This window comes from Gallus gallus, chromosome 3 (assembly GCF_016699485.2).
Source record: "Gallus gallus isolate bGalGal1 chromosome 3, bGalGal1.mat.broiler.GRCg7b, whole genome shotgun sequence".
NCBI lineage: Eukaryota > Metazoa > Chordata > Aves > Galliformes > Phasianidae > Gallus > Gallus gallus.
In genome coordinates this window covers 40,011,083-40,033,224 of record NC_052534.1, presented here as the reverse complement: position 1 = coordinate 40,033,224, position 22,142 = coordinate 40,011,083, and the positions used below count along the sequence as shown (strand labels likewise).

Sequence of the window (22,142 nt, the reverse complement as noted above, 5' to 3'; positions counted from 1 at the left end):
ATGTACTGCATTACAGACCTGGATACTTTGCTGCCCACTTTCTGCAGGACGGCAGTATCTGGAATAAACTGCAAAAGAGAATTGTTATATGCACTCACTTCAAGCTTCCTTGACAGGCTTGTCATGTGGCTGTCAGACTGGCTGTGGTTTGAAGATGGTCTGATGCACATTTCTTACAGGCCATTAAGAACAGAGCTAATACAAAAACTGATTTTCCAGTAGGCTGGATAAGCTCCAGTGCTTCCAAAGCTTAGGTGAGGGAACTCAGTGTGAAACAGAAATTTTGAAAAAATTATTTTGGGAAAAAATAAGACATTGTTTTTAGATATTTTTTTTTCTTTGTGTTGCTCTGTACTCTTTGAGAAAGCTGAAAAATTTGTTTAAACTGTCTGTCAAATTTCATCAGTTGACCCTTGTTAGGAAAAGATCGTGATTTTTTTGATGAATGTTTATTTTCTGACAGAAATTCTCCATCAGCATTTTTTGACTTTTCCTAAATAAGACCAAAATCTTGTTGTGTACCTTTGGAAAGGTAACTTCCCAGGAATACAAAACAGTCTTTTCTTACTTGGACTTAGGATGGTGGAATTAATTGGGTTTTCAAACCTTGCTCTTTGAAAGCAGCACCATATATCAGAAGAGAAAGTACTTCCCAATTGCCAGAAACAGATTCTGGTTATGTTTTCTTCATAGATATATTCCTATATATAATTCACCTTAATGCTCATACTTGGGTCTGTCAAGGGAATGGGATGTTTTATCATGAACCTCAGTGACAGGGACAGTGACTCAACAACTTCCCTGAGAGCCCATTCCAGGGCCTCACCACTCTTTCTGAGGAGAAGTTGTTCCTAATATCCAAACTGAACTTCTGTTTGCAACTTGAAGCTGTTCCCCATTCCCTCTAGTCCTATTGCTAGTTATGCAGGAGAAAAGGCCAACCCGCACCTTGCCACAACATCTTTTTGTTTTTCTTTTTCGTTGAGAGCAATGAGATCTCCCCTGAGCCTTCCTCTTCTCCAGACTGAACAATCCCAGTTCCCTCAACCAATCCCTGTAAGACCTGCTCTCCAGATCCTTCACAGCTTTGTTGCCCTTCTCTGGACACTCTCCATGGCCTCAGCATTTTTCTTGTAGTGAGGGGCCTGAAACTGAGTTGAGGTGCAGCCTCACCAGTGCCAAGCACAAAGGAATAATCATGTTCCTGCTCCTGCTGGCAGCACTATTTCTGATACAAGCTAGGATGCCGTTGATCTTGTCCACCTCAGCACACTGCTGGTAAAGCGTAAATTAACCTATTAAAAATGTGCACTGAAGTACCTCAATGTTGCGAACCTGGCCAGGCAAATAAAGAACAAGCAGTTAATTCACTGGAAGTTGGTGGTTTTTTTCCAAAGTGCTCCTCAATAAGGAAGGCAAGAAACACAGGTGAGATTGAAGCAGTGGTAAAAATGCAAATGGTAGTGATCCATTCAAGAGAAACACTAGAGGGGCTCCTTGAAAGATGGTTACCTGGATGCTTCAAATTTTTATCCTCAGTATGTCTGACTTCTTCCTGCAATGTGTGTGTTTGCTGAGAAGTTGGGCATGCAGACGAGCCAGGCTGCTGTGACATGCCCTGAGCTGAGCTGGAAGGCTCTGCACTGCACAGTTGAGACAGCGCTCCAGTCTCCACTCCAGTTGAGCCTCCAGGCTGTATCACAAATGGCGTTCCCTGCTCAGCATCTCCATTTACTTGGAGTCTGTTCTGATGATTTAAATAGTGATTTCCCTGCTGGTTGGCTTTGGCAGTGATGTTACTTCTGAGTGCAAAACAGAAAATTGAACCAATCTGGTCAAAATTGGATCGCGTGACTGTGATGACTTGCAAGGTGACTGCTGCTGATTGCATGTGCCAGTTTTTCCTGGTAGTCAAGGTGAGAAGGAAGGGGGAAAGTGCATTTACACATTGTATTGTAACAGTGGTAGATTGTGTTATTTTCACTGTTCTGCAAAATGTGACATAAAGCAAGCCCTGTGTGCTAGTGATGATCCCACCTGGATATACTCAGACCACTGGGTCATGTAGCATGTTTGGAAACTCAAGAGCACTTCTGTGCTCTGTGTAGTATTGGAAATCTTGATTGATTTTTAAAGGAAAAAAGAAAGAAAGAAAGAAAAAAAGATGCAAATATATTCTTCATACAGCAACTTAAAGGAAGAGAACAGAGAGAAATCTTAATTTGGTATATGGCCATAATCCTATATTCATTCTGAATTTCTGAAAATTAGTGTGGATTTTTTGTTTTAATGTATTGAAGTCTCATTCATTAAAAGAGAAGGAAGACTTGTCAAAGCCACTATTTTATTTGTCTGAATAAAACAGATAGATAAGGTAAACAGTGTATATATACATCTTCGAGATTGTTTTCTATCAGTGTTTTCTGAGTAATTGCCATTGAAGTGTCCCTGCCTATAGCAGGGGTTTGGACCTAGATGATCTTAAGGGTCCCTTCCAACCCAAACCGTTCTATGATTCTAAGTCAGTGTAGAAGTGCTTAAAAAGTTCAAATGCAATATTTAGGTTTCTTACGCAGTTTGCTCTGTATGTGGGATATATTTGTGAACTTAGATAGAGGATCATATTTAAATAATTTATTTTAAAGTAGTCATTAGCTATGCAAAACCCAATTCATGTTAAAAATTCAGTTTTCTCCCTACAGAAACTCAGTGTCACTCTTGCTTTATTACATATCAGTCAATTATGAATCAAATGTTCTCACTTGGCCAATAAAGACTTTCTTAAAAGACAATAAAATTATACAGTGGCTTTCAGAATTATATTTAGTCAACAATTAGGTTGACAACTGAGTCAGAAAGTGATTCAGCTTGCTTCTAGAGCTGTGTGGGTTCTGTGAGGCAAACAGGTTACCAGTCTTGCACATTTATTTCTAGGAGAGCAGATAGGAGATGTGTGCAGGTGGAGCAGATCTGCTGGGTAAGAAATAAAGCATCCTATCCAGTCTACCTGGCAATTTTCCATAATCACTTTTCAAGGTAAACTTGTGCAACTTCTGAAGATTTAATAGTGTACATAGTTACTTTTTTTTGTACTTCTGACTGTGATTGACTTCCTAAAAATGGGGTCCAGCACAGACCCATTGTCCGTATGCACCTGCCTCAAGACCAGCATATTTCACTTCATAAGTCCTAATGCTTTATGAATGCATTTTGGTTGCTGTAGGCAAGATTTGAAATGTTACCACCCAATCCCACCTTCTGCTTCTAAAGGCAAGAACTTAAAAGCTACCTTCACGTACTATCTGGAAGGGTTGTATGGGCACTGGAGGTGAATTCAAACAGCTACTCAAGGCTTTGTATATAACTAGGAATGCACAGTGCATCGTTTAGTTATCAGAAAGCTATATCTCTTATAGAACGTCAAAACTTGATTAAGTTTTGGGGAAGGAGGAAGTGATGTACTATAAGTCATTCATGCACAATCATTTGTAGAGCGTTTTATGTCAACTATAACAGTCTAGTGTGTGCTAGCAGAATATAAATTTCCTGATCAAAAGAAAAGAACTCTTTATATAATATACTTTACTATTGCAGTAGCAGTTAAGGTTAAACAAGTATATTTATCCTATCCCCACAGTTTCCAGTTGATAATGAAAACTTTTTATCATATGAGCTGAAATTTTCTGCTCTATTCTTACTATACCATGATTTGCGGGGAGCTCTTTTAGTCTTGTGCTTTCAGCTGAAGTATTTCATTTTGAGTTTCCTATCTTGCAAATTAAAATTGGAAAGAAATCTTTAAATATATGTTTCTTTCCTCACTGTACTTGAAAAAAAATCCACTTTGTTGTGTTTTTGGGTTTTTTTCTTTGCCTTTATTTTCATTCCCTTCAACCTGAAGTTTTGTTTGTTTGTTTGTTTGGTTGGTTTTTTTTGATGTTTTGGAGCCATTTCTGCTCTACTTCTAGTAGCTTGATTTCACCAGCCTGTAGCCAAACATGAAGGAGTTATCTAGCTTTTGAGAGCAAGTTCAACCACATAGTTTGTGTGGTTCCTATGCAATACTGTTCCATGCAATATTTCTATAACCCATAGTTGTTGCTGTAACTAAGAATGTGAGCTGAGATACAGGTGTACAGAAGAACGCGACCTAGCCAACACTAGTGAATCTTTGAAGCTCCAGAGGACAGAATGGCAAACTGCTTGCTCTGGATTCAGTTGATGCTGAGACCCAAGGAGCCATGCAGCACAAGGAAGACACTTTTGTATTAAGTAGAACTTCTTAAGCACACAGTAGAACTGTGTGCTTTCTGCTTTTTGATCAGGAAGAGCACTGTTCAGGCAGTCCTAAGCCTGTCAGTTAAACGAAGGCATAGTATTTACTGAATCCAGCTCTTAATGTCATGGTCATAACCCCCATCTATCTTTTGCACAGGGATGTAGAGCTGCTCTTAACATTGCCCTGTGCTTAGGTTTGCCCGTCCTGCCCCTCTCAGGTGCATTGATTTTGTGTGTTTGGCAGTTGCACGGCTTTCTTAAGAGAACAGGAAGTGTCCCTATCCTTATAGCCCTTACCTGGTGACTCAAGCACTGCCAACATGGGGCATGAAAAACACTACTTTTAAAATTGAGCTTAATTAACTTATGGAAGGGATTAGAGGAGAGAGGGCTGTAAGGATTGGTGCCTGCATCCCTGGTGTTGCAAGCTTGATGTTCCTAATTCGGCTTGATGTAATCTAGTGTCTGACTGGATAACCTCATTACACTGCTACAGGGCTGCCAACCCTTACTGCCTCCTTCCCACCCCCACTACTTAAGGAATAGAATAAATACTTGAAACTTGCAGCAAAAGTGCAAGATCATTTAAAAGCCAGAGTAATTACCTTATGGAACTGCAAAGCTTATTGCATTATGTGAGAAAGATGACCCAGGATGTGCACTGTAATGCTTAAAAGTATTCTACGTGACATGGGATGGTGAAACCAGCCACGTAGAGAAAGACAAAGATTATAGGGATGAAGATTCCTGAGAGCTGTCAGTGGATGTGCTTCTAAAGGAATTAGCTGGTATGCCATCACTTTGGCCTTGTTTTCCAAGTGTCCTGTCTGAATAGCCATCGCTTCAACTATCAGAGTTGTATCTATGCAAATTCATTTTCTCGTGGTATCCAAACTAGCATATTGACCTGAAGTAGTCATGGCTGAGCTCTTGCATTTCCATTACAACTGCGGATAGGGAGTTAATTCACATCACTATATGGTAATTCCTACCAAGCACTCAGGTTTGTCCTGCTTTAAATTGCTGATGTTGGTTGAACGTGCCTTGTGAGCTTGCCTTCCCTTCCTGCTTTTGTCCTAGGTCCAACACGAAAAATGCCCTTGACTGCCAGTGCCATGGACTTTTTTCAACTCTTTGTCCCTGACAACGTACTAAAGAACATGGTGGTACAAACCAACATGTATGCCAAGAAGTACCAGGAGAGGTTTGGTAGTGATGATACCTGGATTGACGTCACCTTGACAGAAATGAAGGCTTTCCTAGGTTATATGATATCGACCAGCATCCACCACTGTGAGTCTGTTCTCAGCATATGGAGTAGCGGCTTCTATAGCAACAAGAGCATTGCACTTATCATGACACAATCACGGTTTGAGAAGATCCTGAAATACTTCCACATTGTGGCCTTCCGCTCGAGCCAGACAACGCATGGACTCTACAAAATCCAGCCTTTCCTGGACTCTCTGCAGAATGGCTTTGACTCTGCTTTTAGACCTTCACAAGCCCAGGTAAGAGTTAATCTCTTTGTGAAGATCATAACCTACATTCTCTGAGTTGTGTTGCTGTGTCTGAAAATGAAAAGCACAGCTGCCTATGAAAAGAGCTAGGGATTCACACTTCTATGGACTGCTAGGAATGACCAGCCCTGACCTCATTGGTAGGTGCTTGCCATATGGTCCAGGCCCTCCTGGGAAGCAGCAGCAGTACAGCTATCTCCCCACAAATGGGTAAAGAGAAGATAAGCAGGGGGTTGGTGCCTTTGCTTACTTCTGTTGTCAGCTGCCCTCAGTGACACTGCCTGTGCCTTGTGCTGGTCCTGTTCTTTGATGATAGGTGATGCTCCTGTGTAAGAACTTATTGCCATGTATGTTTCCAACCAAAATGTCAGTAAACTGGAAATATTTCTAGACTACCAGAAATAAAGTAAACAGGTCTCTAATGAATATTCATTTCTAGATACTAGTATGGGCACAGCAGAAAGCCATTTCAGAGGGAGACTGGTCTGGAGACCAGGCAAACAGTGTAAGAAACTAAAGATAGAAACTTATGGAGCTAGTAGTTGTCTGACTGCAGCATATAGTTGAAAAATGATTTTTTTAAGTGCAGAAAAGTATTTTCTTAATGTTTATCATTTGCTTGTTTAAACTTTGTTCTGCCACAATAATCTCCTTTTGGAGCTGCTGCTATGGTCACATTTAAACGTTTGGAAAGAAAATGGAGTAAAGTGAAATATGTGTCTGTTTGAAATAGCTTCTCAATGAGATCTCTATTTTCAGAATATACACTGATTTCACATAGTCATTGGGAAATGTTGTTAGGTGCATCTTCTTCCCATTTTCATGTTGAAACATTGGGCTTTTGTCCACAGCATAAAAAAAATGGAAACATAGATCATATCAATGGACGTATGCCTAAAAATATGATTAGGAGTGACCAGGGAGTAATCAAAGGCTTTTTTTTTTTTCTATTTTACAGAAAATAAAAATCGTATCTCTATAATCCAGGACAACTCAACTGCCTGAAAAGCAATAAATGTAGAGAAGGGAAGCAGAAGTGGTTTTGCTAAGCCATGCTCGCAAGGTGCATTTCCATTAAGACAAAACAGGCAGTTAGAGACATGGCATTGTTGGGATGAAACTCTCATTAAGATATGAAATCTAATCCTTATGGGCACTAACTTAAATGGGCATAAGATAAAGGGTTCAGAAATGTGATCACAGTGTCTAATTGTAAATGCTTATAATGGTGCTGTGGGACATGGTGAGAGTGCAAATCCATTAAAGGATAAAATTTGATTTGCATGTATATACTTTGTCCCTTCCCCTCTCCCAAACAAGGTTTGTGAACTGAATTGATGAGTCCCATTTGCAGTGATAAAACCTCTAAATTTCCACAAGCAAAATATGTGCTTGTATTAGGCTTGGTAAGGAGATGCTACTCTAAGAAAAGAAGAAAAAAAAAAAGGAGGAAAAAGCAATAGTCCAATTCTGTTCCCTTCCTTCCACTCCTGTGCCCCCTTTTCAGTGTTTACGTCAGTGATTTCTATGCAGCATGTGTCGGTGGTATTGAGCGGAACAAAAAGCACTGAAATACTGCTTCAAAAATAACTCAGAGAAAGAAAAAGGTTTTGAATTTGTTGTTAAAAATAGTCTGGTGTAGCTTCAGTAGCCTACTGGGGGATGTTCCAGGCCTCCTTCCAGAAGGAGCCTTGTTCCTGGTGCCCTCTGGGGTGTCATCAGGAGGAGCTGCACACTCCTTGTCTCAAGAGATGCAGACCCCATCTGCTCAAAACTGCAGTAAAGGCCCTGGAAATTAGATCCGGAGTACAGATAAGCAGACAGCAGTAACCATCAATCCCAGAATGACAGACCCACTGAGGTTAGAAATAACTCAGTTTCACAAAAACAAAGGGAAGACGCAAGGGGAAGGGCCATGCAGATGGGCTTTTGGATGTGCTGTCTCTGAAAGCATTTTGACAAGAACTGCCCAGATTTCTGTAGTCAGTAATACATGGAATCCCAAGTTCAAAATGCATCTGTAGCTTAAGGGTTTTAAACATGAGACTATTGGTATCCAGATGGTTTGTGCCAGGGCTGCAATCAGTGCTCAAGCTTTAGGCTAGTGTTATCTAAGTATCATCAAGCAGAGGAATGACTTGGGCTCCATGCTGTTGAATGCACTGAGGCTGTTTGGGCTTCTGGGTAGTCTTTTTACTGACTTTCTTCTGCTAGCAGTGTGGACTGGGAGGATGCCATGCTTAACACACTCCTGTGGACATCGTCAGCAGTCTTGGTGCCAGGCAGGCAGTATGGCATCTGCCTTCGTTGTTATTTCTTCTGTAGCTTCGATCTTCTCATTTTGGAGAGCTAGAAAAGACTCTTAAAATGAGGTTTCTATCTCAGAAAACATTTAGTTGGGTTCTTACATTTCTTACATGCAACCCTCCAAAAAATGTGCATGCAAAAATGACATTGAGCTTTTTATGAAAAGAAACTGAGAGAAGAGAAATATCTATGCCAATATACCAAAACAAAGAAAAACATCTAGTGAGTTATAATTACTTTGCTAAATATACGGAGCAAACAGAAGGAAATAATTACTTTCTAGCCTACAAATGCACTGAAAGTCCAGAACATTTTAATTGTGTATCAGCAGTGCAAGCATCAATTTTGGAAATAAAAGAAAGTGTTCTGACTAGATTGTATAAGAATGATGGGAATAACCTGTGCATCCTATCCCTCCCTGACAATTCATGTATAAATCACTGCTGCCTGTACCTGAACAACAAGAGATGAAGTTAGGGGTTAGATTCCTGGAACTGGTACCATCTCCTTGCTGCTTGGGTCCTTGCAGCTTTGTAGCTAGGCTATTACCTGCAAGTGAAAGCCTGAGAACAGAGAAGATGCCCTGAGTGAGCTCAGGAAGTATACTGCAACAAATTCAAGGGTACTCACCTACCAAGGGTACAGCCTGAATTCCAGAAAGCAGAGGAGCTTGGAAAAATAACATCACTGCTCAAATATCCTTCTGTGCCTGCTGAGTATTTATATGCTTGTCAGCGGGATGTGGCTAGACGAGATTGCTGTCTCCTGACCGGCATGGGAGAGGTCAGGAGCACAACTCTGTGCACACTCCTTATCCCTCTCCTTGGCATCTTGGAACCAGACATTTCTGCATCCACCCAGTGAAACCAGCTGGGAGCAGTTAAGCACATTTGTGCAGCTAACTAAAGTCGTTACTCCAGGCAGTAATGATCTCCCTGGCAAAAACAGACATAACTCTAACCTCATGCTCCAGAGGCAGTGCCACTCTAATTTGGCTAGTTACTAAGGGGCTTGTTGATTTTCATTCTTGGTGGTATCGTAGATCTTCCGAAGCAGTTCACAGCATTAGACAGCAGTTTCTCTGAAAACATAAAGAAGTTAAAACAGGCTGATTAAATCGTAGCTATTTTGTGTCCACGTGATTAAATGTTGTTTGGTACTTGGTATTTCTGAATTAAAAGATTTTGCTCAAGTCATAGAATCATAGAATGCCTTAGATTGGAAGGGACCTTAAAGGCCTCATCAAACTCTGCCTTGAATGCCCCCAGGGAAGGGGCATTCATAACCTCTCTGAGAAACCTGTTCCAGCACCTCACCGCCAACTTGAGTAAAAATTTTTCTTCCTAACATCCAAACTAAATCTACTCTCTTTTAGTTAAAAGCCATTCCCCCTTGTCTTATCACTGTCAGACTGTATAAAAAGTCAGTTCCTCTCCTGCTTGTAAACTCCCCTCAAGTACTGAAAGGCTGCAGTGACATGTCCATGTCTCAGTATTTAGATTTAGAAAAGATCCTTTGTGCGTAAATATCCTGGCTGTAGACCAGGACTGCTCTTTTTTAGGGGTTCTGTGTGCATACCACAGAGATCCTAAGTGTTCAGATGATGTCAGCCAAGACATGGAGCAAGACAAGAACAGGCAAAGTAACAATTAGAATATTAAATAGCAAGGTAAACTTCTGATATAGATCTTGGCCAGTTGATGCTCTGGTGAAGCCAGAATTTAGGGAGAGTTTGATAGCAGAAATTGATGAAGCTTTGCAGCTATTTTTAAATGACCTCCTGGCAGTGGAGTGCTTTAAGAAGTGATTTTTATTTACTTTTTTTAAGAAAGTCAATTGAAGACTGAGCAAACAGGCAGAAGATCTTGAGAAGAGCTTGAAATCATGACTCCATTGGAGGTGGAAGTTAACCTTTAAACAATGGCAAAGAAGATCAGTAAAATACAGAAAGGTTGAACAGGAGTTGGAAAATGAATGAGTCTTTCTGTAATACTGGAGAAAGAGAGCCATTAGAGAGAAATACAAAGAGAGACTGCCTAGTGTGATGGCCTAGCAGAATGGCTTCCCAGCAGGAATGATTAGAGCAGGATTGCCTTATGTTGAGGCCAAACTGTTGCAGGATGGCTCTGACCTTGTATGGAGCGAGTGGGTTGAAAAAACTATGTACTGCAGAACTTTTACTAAGAAAGCATGGAAAAAAATGGAGGTATTGCCTAACTCAGAGCATCATGAGAGGGGCTGGAGGTAAAGACTGGCATTGACATGCACAGGCCAGCTACTGCAGGAGAAGGGGGGTGGCTGCTAAGACTAAAAAAGGAGATAGCAGGGGGTTATCTTAAGGGGAAGGAGATGATCTCAAGTCTAGCATAACAAAACCAGAACTGACAGATATCCAAGCAGAGATGTCAGATGCTAGCAGAGAATTTAGTTTAGAGGGGAGGAGCTCTAGAGCAAAGAAGCAGAAATGCAGGGTACTGATGCAGAATCAATGGCTGAATCTGTATATACAGGTGCAGTTCCCCAGGGGACTGTTCACAGCTGGATGGTACCTACCAAAAGCCAGAGACAAGACAAGCTGAGGCAGTTCCTCCAGGGGACAGACTGAAGAGAAAGGCTGTAGTAGGGATGTCTACGGAGATAAGAGAAGATGACCTATAAAGGACATATCCAAGGCAGTAAGAGTCCAACAAGTCTGACAACGGTAGAGTTAGTGGCTCTTTGACTACAGGCTATCTGGGCTGTGGTGAGCAGCATTGCAGAGGGGAAGGAACTTTAGAGGTCGTCTAAAATGGAGAAGGAAGACGCCCTCTGGGCAGTGACTAGCTGCTGTGTTCGGCAAAGAAAGATTTTGTGAGATGGAGTAAAATCACTGGAGAGACAAGGCTAAGATGGGACTCCAACATTTGGAGTGCGTATACCTATGGAGGGGAAAATGAAGAGTGAAATCTTAGCAAGAAGACCTGGCAATGATGAAGATGGCTATAAACAGAATAAAAAACAATGGATAGCTGAGAGGGAGTGAAACAGCCAGATGAGAAGCTCCTTAACAAAATGGGATTTGAGAGAAGAAAATGGGAGAAATTTCTGTGGAGAAATCCACAAGGTATCTTGCATCAATAGAAGTCAGAGTAGGAAGAAGATAGAGCTTGGAGAGTGAGTCAAAGATGATGAAAGGGCTGCCAGGAACGTGTGTGGGAGTCAATTAAGCCTGAAAGTAGATTTTATCTAGGAAGATGAGAAACAGGAAAGAATATGTAATGGGGGCATTAAGCCTGCTTTTGGAAAAGCAGGCATTGCAGAGACAGCAAGAATGTGGAAAGGGAAGGGGGAAATACTACTTTGCGTGGAGATATGGCAAAACATGGTTTGAGTTGGAGAAGGGAAGATAAACAGGGAAGATAAATAGGGTTGATCAAGGGCAACAGAAATAACTTTTCTCAAAAGGAAGATACTCCAGTGCCAGAAGCAATGAACTGACTGCTTTGAAAGAGCAGTGGGGATCAGCTGTCCCAGCAGCAGGCACGACCCATACAGCACTCTGCATGCAAAGTCCTTTACAGCTACTCAAGCAGTGTTTTCACACTGGGGTGGCAACACTTGTCTCTCCACTCTCTCTGGATGAAGAAAGAAGTGCAAGCTCCAGGACTGGCTGTCCATATTCTCACGTTTCACCAAGAACAAATCCCTACCTTGTTTCCATTTGTTTTCCCTTCTCCCACATATTCAGTAGGAACTTCTGTAGAGCTTTCATCTTTTGGAGAAATGGGAATGACTTAAAATGTTGAGTTGCAGAAAGGAGGGAAGTCTCTGGGAGCTAGAGGAAGGCTGGTCTGAGCATAGAACTGGATAAGGGAAGCATGAGGAGATGTTTTCAGAATTCAGGTTTGCTTTCTATGTTTACGGCTGACAGGTCTTACTCTGCATTGGAAGGTAGAAAGAGGGCAAAGGGTGTAAACAGAATGCAGTAGAGTGCTGTGAGGAGAACAGATGCTGTCATGCACAGAGGGGAGATAGTCTCGTGTCAAAAGATGCAAAATGTCTTCAAATGACCCTTAAAGCAGCCTGTTCTTTCTGCTGCTTGCCGTCCTACAGAAGGAGATATTGCAGCAGTTGAACCACACACCTGGCAGGTAAGAGGGGCTTTACAGAAGCTGACAAATTTCTACCAGTGTATCCAACCCCATCCCAATGTATGCAGTCCTCCTATCTGCTCAGAAGAGACAAAAAGCCAAACAAAAGAAATAAGGACATGGATAACATTTGCAAAACGCTGTCAGAATCCCTTGAGGTGAAAGTGTGAAACATCCCACGTGGCATTCAGGAAAGAAGAGCAGTATTTCTTGTGGATCTTGAGAGCACAATGGGATTTTACTCCAGTGAGGTAATGGGGAAGCTGCAGCTTTAAGAACAAATATCTTTGTCTGTGATGCTCCTTGCTTGCATCTGCATTTTGGTGTACAATTTGAACATTTCACAAGAGTGATTTCAGATGGTCCTGTGAATGTTTTATGAGCCGTTAAGAAGTGGAGTATAAATGAAAGGGTGCCACCACAGCGCAGAGGGAGCTTGGATGCCTATTTTGGGCTGCCAGAGTGATGTTCAGCTAGCATCTTGCATTCAGAAGGGCAGCAGCTGCTCATCAGCGGTGCTTAACTGCTTACCTCCCACTTCTACACAGATTTAATTCCCAGATTTACTGCAGCATTCTGCTCATTTTCACCACCAGATGCACGCAGATGTGCGCAAAAGTAACACGTGCATATATGGAAAGGGTCCGTCTAAGGGTGACAGCCTCTGCCTTGTGGATGTTTGTATCCAAGCCCTATATCTGTGAGGAGATGGTTACTGGAAAGAAGTGGGCTCCTTTGGGCATAACACAAAGATGAGCATTATGTATCTGACTTATTTTACGTAAGTCTTTGAGATAATATGAATTATGTTCTTCTGGGATGCTTTCCCCTACAGTACTAGGTGGGGAGCCTCCAGTGCCTTGCTAAGATTTAGATGCAGTAGTCCGAGTTTGGTCAGAAGAAGCCCTCTTTCCTCAGCTGAGACCTTTCAGCAGCTTCAGAGCATGTCTCTGAAGTGCCTTGCATGGCAATTCATATACTGCATAGTCAGGAATGTATATGTAGCTACCCTTGAGCTGCAAGGAAGTAACAGTGCTTTTCTGTAGGTGGGCACTGTAGCATAAAACCTAATCACTTTGGTACAGAATTAATGACAAGAAATGTAGTAAAACAGCTATGAGCGAGAGGATGCAAAATGCACGCACAGAAGTGTGCTTGTCCAGTTTTGGTTTTTGTTTTTCGGTTGAGTAGCAGCCCTGAAAAAAAGTAGTTTTGCTCCTTTGTATGAAATGTTGAACACAAGCATAAGGCAAATATTGTATTTCCTTGGAAGACTTTAAAGCACTGTTTCTTTTCAGTAATCATGAACTCTTCTGTTTTCTTTTTTTACCTTCTTCTCTGTCTAATTGCAGGTTCTACATGAGCCCCTGATTGATGAGGATCCTGTTTTCATTGCCACATGCACAGAGAGGGAGCTGCGCAAGAGGAAAAAGAGGAAATTCAGCCTCTGGGTTCGACAGTGCTCATCCACTGGTTTCATCTGCCAGGTGGGTTTCACCTCTTCAAACGTCTTGATTTGGTTCCTAGCTGGCCCTCAAATGCACTGCAAGATCAGTGGTAACAGGTGCTTTTATCCATAGCCATGCCATGGGCTACAGTCAGAGTACAGCAAAGCTGCATGTTGTCAGATACTTGATCCCAAGGAGGGTGACGACACGTTCCTGATGCTCTGATTGCTTGACGATTTAATTGAGGGTTCCTGTCTGTAACACGATCTGACTGGCTGCCAGCCCTAAGCTAATTAAATTGAAAAAGAACTAAAGGGTCTGTCTGTTTGTACATCCTGAGTTTATTGAAAGGTCTAGGTACTGTGACTCTTGTCCTTGTTAATGGACCAGCTGCTTTCTCAAAGTATAATACTGTCTGTGATAGCCCAATAGACTAAGTCAGGATGGTATAAAGATGTCCATTTTTCCGTGACAAACTTATTAACGGGGTTTCCTTTTACTTCTCTTTTTATACCTCTACTTCTCTACCAAAGAAATTAAATCACATATGACCTCAAGATGAAATATGAGCTTCAGTGGAATATGTGGTAAGGGATTTGTATTCAGTATTGCAAAGCACTGGGGACTACTTCTCAAATTCTTAGATTCCTCAGTTGCTGGTGTGTTTTTGAGCACTCATCAAAATTTACCCACTTATTTTGATACCTAGAGGTGAGGGGGCAGATAGTTTCTAATATTTCTTTTTCCCAAGAGCTTCTGGTGTCCTGCATGCCCAGAGCAGCTATGCTGAGATGCCAGTAGAACTTGCACACAGACTGCTCAGATTTGAATGCATGTCAGTGCTGTAGAGCCTGTGGATTTGCTATGGTTGAACATTCACATTGACAACTGTTTGAGTAGCAATGTAGGAGAAGTCTATCTGGGAACAGATGTTGCACTTCCATCAATGCTCTTCACTGCAGGAGGAAAATGAGGATCATACATCTTCTGTCCAGGTTTTAAAACAGTTGTTTTGTCCAACACAAAATAGATTTGTGCTGTGAAGCATCCTTGGAAATTTCCACTCTCAAGTCTTTTTGAAAGCCATTTGCTCTACAGAGGTAGTGTCCTTAATCTCCAAGGTGAACTCCACCTGTCCCAGACACAGCTTAGCACTCTGAAGTGTAATGGTGGCTGCAGTGCTGAACAGCGAGCACAAAGTTTGCTGATCTCTCCTGCCAGTCACCACTGAACAAGTAAGTCTTCAGATGTGCCAGAGGTTTCACATGCTGAGCTGTAATTACGTTGTATCTCCCTTTTTGCCCTCTAAGAGAGCAAATTAATGGAATGTCATTAGAACAGAGTAGATGCTCAGCACCACCCTAATCCTCTTGCTCCATTAATGAAATAGATACTTACGCTTCACTTGCATCCAAATGACGTCCAGGATTTTCTTAACAGCCTTCTATTTTCATTCCATGATTTGGCTCTGATTACCACTGTGATAAAATGATTGGGTGAGAGAGACCTTAGAGAAGTATGAGAAAGAATATACAGGAACAAGAACATTCCTTCTAAGATGGAAATATCTAGTCTGAGGAGGAGGAAGGTCTTCAACTAGTGTACACTTGAAATAGTGTGTTCAGTTACATATCACTATTACGAAGGATCATAACGCATCTAAAGCGCTTGTTTGGTGGTTGGATTAATTGCTGTGTTAAAAAGAGCTTTTTATTTGTTTAAAATATTGAGAGAATTGATCTAATCAAGAAGATAATTCAGTGGTTAAGGACTGACTGGTTTGTCACTTGTCTGGTGTCAAAGAATTTACACCTACTTGGAAATATGTAGAATTTTTTTAACACTCTGGATGAAGTTCTCTCCTCATCCTTTCTGCAAAGTGACATCAGGGGTCATGTTATTTGGGATAAAATATAACTCTGAACACATTATAAATCAAGCTAACTCAGTTTCAAAAGTCTGAAAAATGCATAGCTATGAAAAGTTGAGGCAGCCCTGGCAGAAGAGGGAGCGGAACAATGTATGACTGTTTCTTGGGGATGGAAGCAATCTCAAAAGTTACCACTCCTGGCCATGGTCTTCTAAACCTAAGTGATAAGTCTGATGATAAAAATCTCCATTTAAGTAAATCTAGTTTTCCCAGCTATCTGATTTTCCTATTGTGTAAAGGGTTAGTTTGTTTTCCTTAATATAAAAATGGTATTAGTGCTTTGAAGAATGACATATACTTAAGCTACTCATTCTCTCTTGAGATTGCTACTCTTAGTCGCAGTAGCACTTCTGTTATGTTTTTCAGGACAACACAGGTAGATCCAAATACAAGCATATATATTGAACGATCAACTCATTTTCTTTCCCTACATACTACTAAGATACCTTTCAAACTAATATTTTAATATTTCAATTCCAATTTAAATGCCTGCAGTAGCTAAGGATTGTTTCCTTTTTAGAGTATTTGCTGAGTAAGTGTTTAAATCAAAGCTGTAAATGTGTCAGATTTTCTTCTTCTCTCAAGAAGTCTGGAACACTTGTTTGTAAAAGACATGCATAAATATGATGAGTAGATCTCTCTTTTTTATATATATAGTAATAGAGCTTATAAAAAATTGATGAGAGTTCCCAAATATTCAGGGTTAGATACTTTGTGCTGACACGTCATGTTTTCTCTGTCCTAGAATCATAGAATCATTAAGGTTGGAAAAGACCACTAAGATTAAGTCCAACTGTCAACCTATCCCCACCGTGTGCACTAACCATGTCCCTCAGTGCCACATCCACCAGTTTTTTGAGCACCTCCAGGAAAGGTGACTCCACCTGAGCAGTTAGAGTCCACTCCACTCCCTGGGCAGCCTGTTCCAGTGTCCCACCACTCTTTCTGAGAATAAATTTTCCCAAATATGCAATTCCTGCTTATGTGTAGCACATAAGGAACAAGCAAGTATTTCCTGGTCTTGTAGATGGAGAAGTAAGCATTAACAGCTGGTGCCTTTCAGAGAACACCATAGAGCCAGGCAGGATAAAGTATTCTGATAAAGCCTATTCCAGTAGCACAGGCCCATGGCAGAAGGACAACTGAAAAGGCAGTCCTCAGCCTAAAGCATCATCAATCAACAAAATGAAGGCAGTATATAGACAGTAGAGAGCACTGCAAAGGGTTGGTTGGGTAATATTAATCTCTATGATAGGTGGTAATGGAATTAGCTCATCAACCTAATTATTTGCTTTAGAAAACTATGAAATTAAGAGAAAAGGTGACAAGGGATGACTTTTTGGATGTGTATATGTTTCTTGTTCCTTATGATGAAATTTGTTCTCTGAGGCTATTCTGGGCAATCTTCCTTTCCCACATTCCATTCTGCCTCAACTTTACAGGTTCTGTACTTGGTTCTATTTGCTGGCAAAAAGTCCCAGAAGTAATGCATTTCATTTTCACTAATATCGCTGTGAAGCGTCTCTGTCAGATTTATGAAGCTCTTCAGAGTCTTGTAGTGGGACTGAACTGAAGTTTCCACCTTCCTCTGCTCATCCTAAAGAAGGGATGAGTCAGAACAGATTCAGAAAAAGACCTGTGTGCATCTCTGTGGCTCAGGCCTTCCCACATTGCAGTATTTAATGAGTGCACACCAGATTGGGGTGGCCCCTGCTTGAGAGGTAAGCAACAACTTCCTGAAGAGCTGCATTGTGCTGCCTGAAGGCACTCCACAGACCAGTGGCAGGGCTGGGAATAAACCTCAGCTCTCCCAACTCAGGCTGCAGTGCCACATCTGTTGCCTTTTTCTGCTTTTTCTGCTTCAGCATGTCTTTATTTCTTTACTGCATGTCTTTATTGCATCGTTCAGTTGCAGCAAAAAAGATGAAAACAATGGAAGTATCACAGTTTTGCAATAAATGCTATAGTTCATTCCTGATGCCAAATAGGGTGGGTACAGTTAGCTTGAGTATTCCATAGCCCTGCTGATTTCACAGAGTAAGAACTCCCAGACTTCAGGGAAACTTGAGAAGGTGCCCCCAAACAATTTATGATTTTGCAACACGTCACGTAAGTGAATTCAGTCTGTACGGCTATAACTGTTTTTACCCATTTCCTTTAGAAAGGGAAGAGCAAAGAGAAAAATATGCCTGGGATTAATGTGGTTCTCAAGGTCAGAACTGTGGGAGCATTAGCCATCTGTGCATTTGTTTAGCAAAGCTGCTCAGAAATGTTGGTGTTTCAGCCTATTTAAGTTCTGTTTAGAGATTAGCTTGAGCCAAGGAGTTTCTTTAAACAGCACCCTGATAATTTCTCTGTCGCTGAAATAGTTGCATCTGAAGTGCACAGATGCAGTGGCTGCTTTGAATAGGTTCTCAAGGTCAGGTTTTGTCTGGGAGGGAATCCCAAGAAATCTGAGCGCCTTCATTTGCCAGTCACTCTTGGCTGGAAAATCCTATCTGCTTTCTCCCTTTGGCTCCCACCAGGCTCTGTCTTTTTAATGCATGTGATTTTGTGTTGTCAGCATCTGAGAATCTCAGAGCTCAATTAAAAGTCTCTAATTCTCTTACTCCAGTGTTATGCAGGAAGGTAGTTTTGCAGATGTGTGGTGGGGCAGCCCCATTTATTTCTCTAGAGTTCAAAAGCTTACTGTCTTTCTTTCTTATTTTCTTGTCCTATGAATGGGAAAAACAAACATTTAAATGTGACTTAATGCAAAGATCCCTCCCAGAGTTGGCCCATGGTCTCAGTGTCAGTTTTCAGATGGGAGGGAATGTTATTATTTAGTTCCAGTCTGTAGTGCATGGGGATTTAATGATGCTGTTCAGAACTCGCAGATCAGTGCTGTAGTCCCCTTTCTGTGGCTGTTCTCACTCACTACAAGTGTGCCTGAGAAAGGCAGATAAAAGCTATGGGGCTTGCAGGCCCTCTTCTATTTGATGCGTAAACAAGAGGCAGCTGGCAGAATGCTGAAATGATCAGAGCAAAGGGTTATTAGGCTAGGCTGGATGCACCCCTGGGCTATCTGATCTAGTACTTGATCTAGTGGCTGGCAACTCCGCCTTTGGCAGGGGATTGGAACTTGGTGATCCTTGAGGTCCCTTCCAACCCAAGCCATTCTGTGATTAACCAGGTACGTTGCCTGGAACTCAAGATGCACGTGAGTCAGACCAAGGGAAAGAAGGATGACTGTGGTAGTTGAGATGAGAGCCCACCAGTTCTTAGGTATTTGAAAGAATGGGAAAGGATTTATCGTAGACATGTTATGGATAATGAATCTGTGTTAAATGTGGCTGGCCTGGGAGAAGATACAGAGAGACATCTACATTTGGCAATCCACAGATTGTACATTCACCATACAGATGAATACTGTGGTGTTCTCAGTGGAAGGACAAAGTACTTGGAGGAAGGATGTCAGGGAGGAAAACTAAGCTTTATTTTTAACCATATTGGACCTTCAGTATCAACTTTACCAGCATCTCTCTGCAGTATCACCAAGATCTTGTTAGAAACTTTGATGAATGTACATAGGCAAAACAAATACAGATTTGGCAGTCCACAGAGTTGTTAGCTGGATCTGCATGTCGATGCAGATTGAAGTCATTCAAAATAGGAGGCAGAGGAAGAGGGGGCCAAGGAAAGAGATTTTTAGGCAGCCCCAAAAGCTATCTGGGAACAGCTTCATGTCCCTTGAAAGCTGTATCTGAAATAGCCTTTGGAAAAGTAGGAAGAGACTGAGAAGAGGTTAAAACCATTGGAAAGATCCAGTGTCAGTAAGAGCACCGTAAGTACATCAGCAATCAACAGCTGCTGAGGAAGAACTAGACCTAAGAGCTGGTGGTAAGAGGGCATTAAAGAAGGGGAGAACATGGGCTGCTGCAGAGAGTTTGTGGTGGGATTGGAGGGGAGGATCTCCCAGCAGTGATAAAAACAGTAACAGCTAGAGATAGGGTTTAGGATAAGAGGGGAAAACAGAGTGAAGCAGGATCTATAGAGCAGTGCAAGTGAGTATTTGGCTGGGAAAAACTACAGAAAAATGAAGTTATCTTTTCAATAGCAATTCAGGATCCAACAATTATAACAGTACCATTCGTTCTCTTGCATTTATAAGTGTTATCTGTAAACTTGGCTTCTGTTTTGTCATTGTTTACTGTCTATCCTTTATTAGATAACGTAGCCTTCAAAATCTTCCTCCTGCTTATTACTATTCACCCCCCTTTTCTTCCAAATGTCACCTTTTTCATTTGAGAATTGTATGCTGAGGTGCTTTAGTTATATATGAATGCGAAGTATTTGGGATGTGCTATTCACAAGTGCTTTCAATCTGCTATCTGAGCTATGAATATTAACATAATACCTAATATTTTAGTTTCTAGGGCACTTTCAAGTGTACACCTTGTAAGATTTTGTCTCTAACTGATAGGTTTTTACCTCGTTTCTAACAAGACCTTATGAACCTTCCACATGACTTTTCCACAGAGTAAACTGCCAACAAAAAGCAAGGAAAGCCTTGATGGCTTGTAGCATGGATGTCTGCTCTGAGACCTTCCATTCTCTGGTAGTGATTTTTGTAGCAACCTTCTTCTGTAGCCAAACATTTTGTTTCTGAATGGCAGGGGATAGATTTGCCTCTTATCTGACTACACGTGGAATCTCCGGCTCAGAAATGTGATGTCTTCTCTGTCTGCCTTTGTGTAGATAAATGGATTTTCCAAAACAGTTTGCAGTGTTTTTCTTGTTTTGTAAGCACAGTCTAAATCAATACCCTGTCACTCTGTCATTGAAGTATATTAAGTGATACCTATTTTTGCCTCTGTGATCCAGAAGAAGTTGTAGTGGATGGGAAAATGAGCCAGTGGCTGTGAAAGTCTGTTCTTATTGTCAGGCTTTTAGGACTATCAGGATGGTGCATGGAGACTAAAGGCAGAAGAGAGGAGATTTTGAAGGATTAGTTAATGAGTGTGAGAAGGCAGAGCTGCTATTGTGCACATGGGATTAAGGCATGTTGGATTAAGAAGTATCTCGTGCAGCAGGGCTACCCTAGATAAAATGATGGCAGAACTTAAAGTGTAACTTCCAATAAGGAGAACTGAAGGATGGCTAGAGAAAGCTCCTTTTCTGTTCTATCACTGCAGGATAAAGAACTTCAGCCTGTATTTGTCCTTAAAATAAATGATGTTACATCTGTAGAAATTATCCCATTTGCTGTTGTAGACTGAATGGATCACTATCAACTAGAAAGAGCTACACAGTAAATGTGATCTCTGCAAACGTTTGAGAAATATTGCTTTCACTGTCACCTGCAGAAGCAGAAGGTGTTACTGCCAACATCTCCATCTGTTGTCCAGCAGCAGTTGTCGAGCCTGTACTTCTGACGATGCTTTCCTGTTAAAGCACATCGAGAGGGCACAAAGCTCTGATGCTGTCCCAAGGCAAACCAGCAGCTCTGGTGAATGGTTTAACAAACATTTTTGGGGCAGCTTCTGACTGTGCCAGTGAAGGTCTTGCGGTCAATTTCTGGCAATTCTGTGCTTTGTCTGCAGACTGCTAACTGTTAAATAACACAAGTAATTAATTACAGAAGGTGAGGGGAATGCTGTGGGCTTCAGTGATGAGGGTCTTTATGATTTAAGGTAGAATGAAATAAGCTGCATGGGAAGATGAGAAGAAGAAAAATAAAGGCCATATGGAAACCTAGATACTTGGAAGGATATTTGAAGCTATGCTTTTGCCAGGTGTCTGTACCCAGCCACAGTTTCACAGCAGCCTTAATGCCTTCCAACATTATGCTGCCGTCACCCATCCTCCTAGTAGAGCTGAACACAGCAAAGCTTTGAATGATGATTCTCCAAAACAAGAAAAATTGTGCCTGGAACAAAGGCTGTGCTTGTGTATGCAAGGAAGTGACCAAGGAGAAAAAAAGGAGTATGTATTTTAACATTGGAGGGGGAGGGAATGTTCAGCAGTAAATGTGAATGTTTGGGAAAAGGACACTGGGTGGTAAACAGAGTGAAAGGGAAAGAGAATCACCATGAGACCGTTATAAGGACCCTCAAGACAGAGGGGAGTGCAAAGGGAGGATGCCAGATGTTAACTCTGCTAACAGAACATACGGAATATGTATCATCCAGGTATGAAAATAGTGAGTGGGGGCATGCTCTTCAGAAAAGCTGCTTGCAGACCCAAACCAGCCTGTAGTGAGGGACCAGTTAGGGCACCCACCAGTGCCAGCAGACTGTCTCATTCCTTGACATGAGCCTCTGCAGAGAACACAATGTAAGCATGGAGTTGCAGAGTCTCTTGGGTGGTTTGGACTTAGTGCAGTAGGGCAGGGAAAGTGCAGGGCATTTTCCTAGGCTTAGAGATGCCTGCTTTGTTTTCAGCTCAGCTGCTAACCCAAGGTCAGAACTAGTCTGTTGGCAACATTTCTGTGTCCTTTTCACCTCCTTGTCTGTAGATTTTTAAGGGCTATTTGTGTGGTCTCTCTGCTGGC

General features: G+C 41.6%; 1 protein-coding gene across 1 annotated transcript in view; it reads left to right on the top strand.

Annotated features, from left to right (window-relative positions):
- PGBD5 (piggyBac transposable element derived 5) overlaps nt 1-22,142 on the top strand; it is a 64,959-nt gene that overhangs the window by 24,488 nt on the left and 18,329 nt on the right. The window contains exons 2-3 of the mRNA XM_015284385.4: nt 5,359-5,786; nt 13,585-13,719. Coding sequence (XP_015139871.3) covers nt 5,359-5,786; nt 13,585-13,719 — 563 coding nt within the window. The remainder of the gene's footprint in view (nt 1-5,358; nt 5,787-13,584; nt 13,720-22,142) is intronic.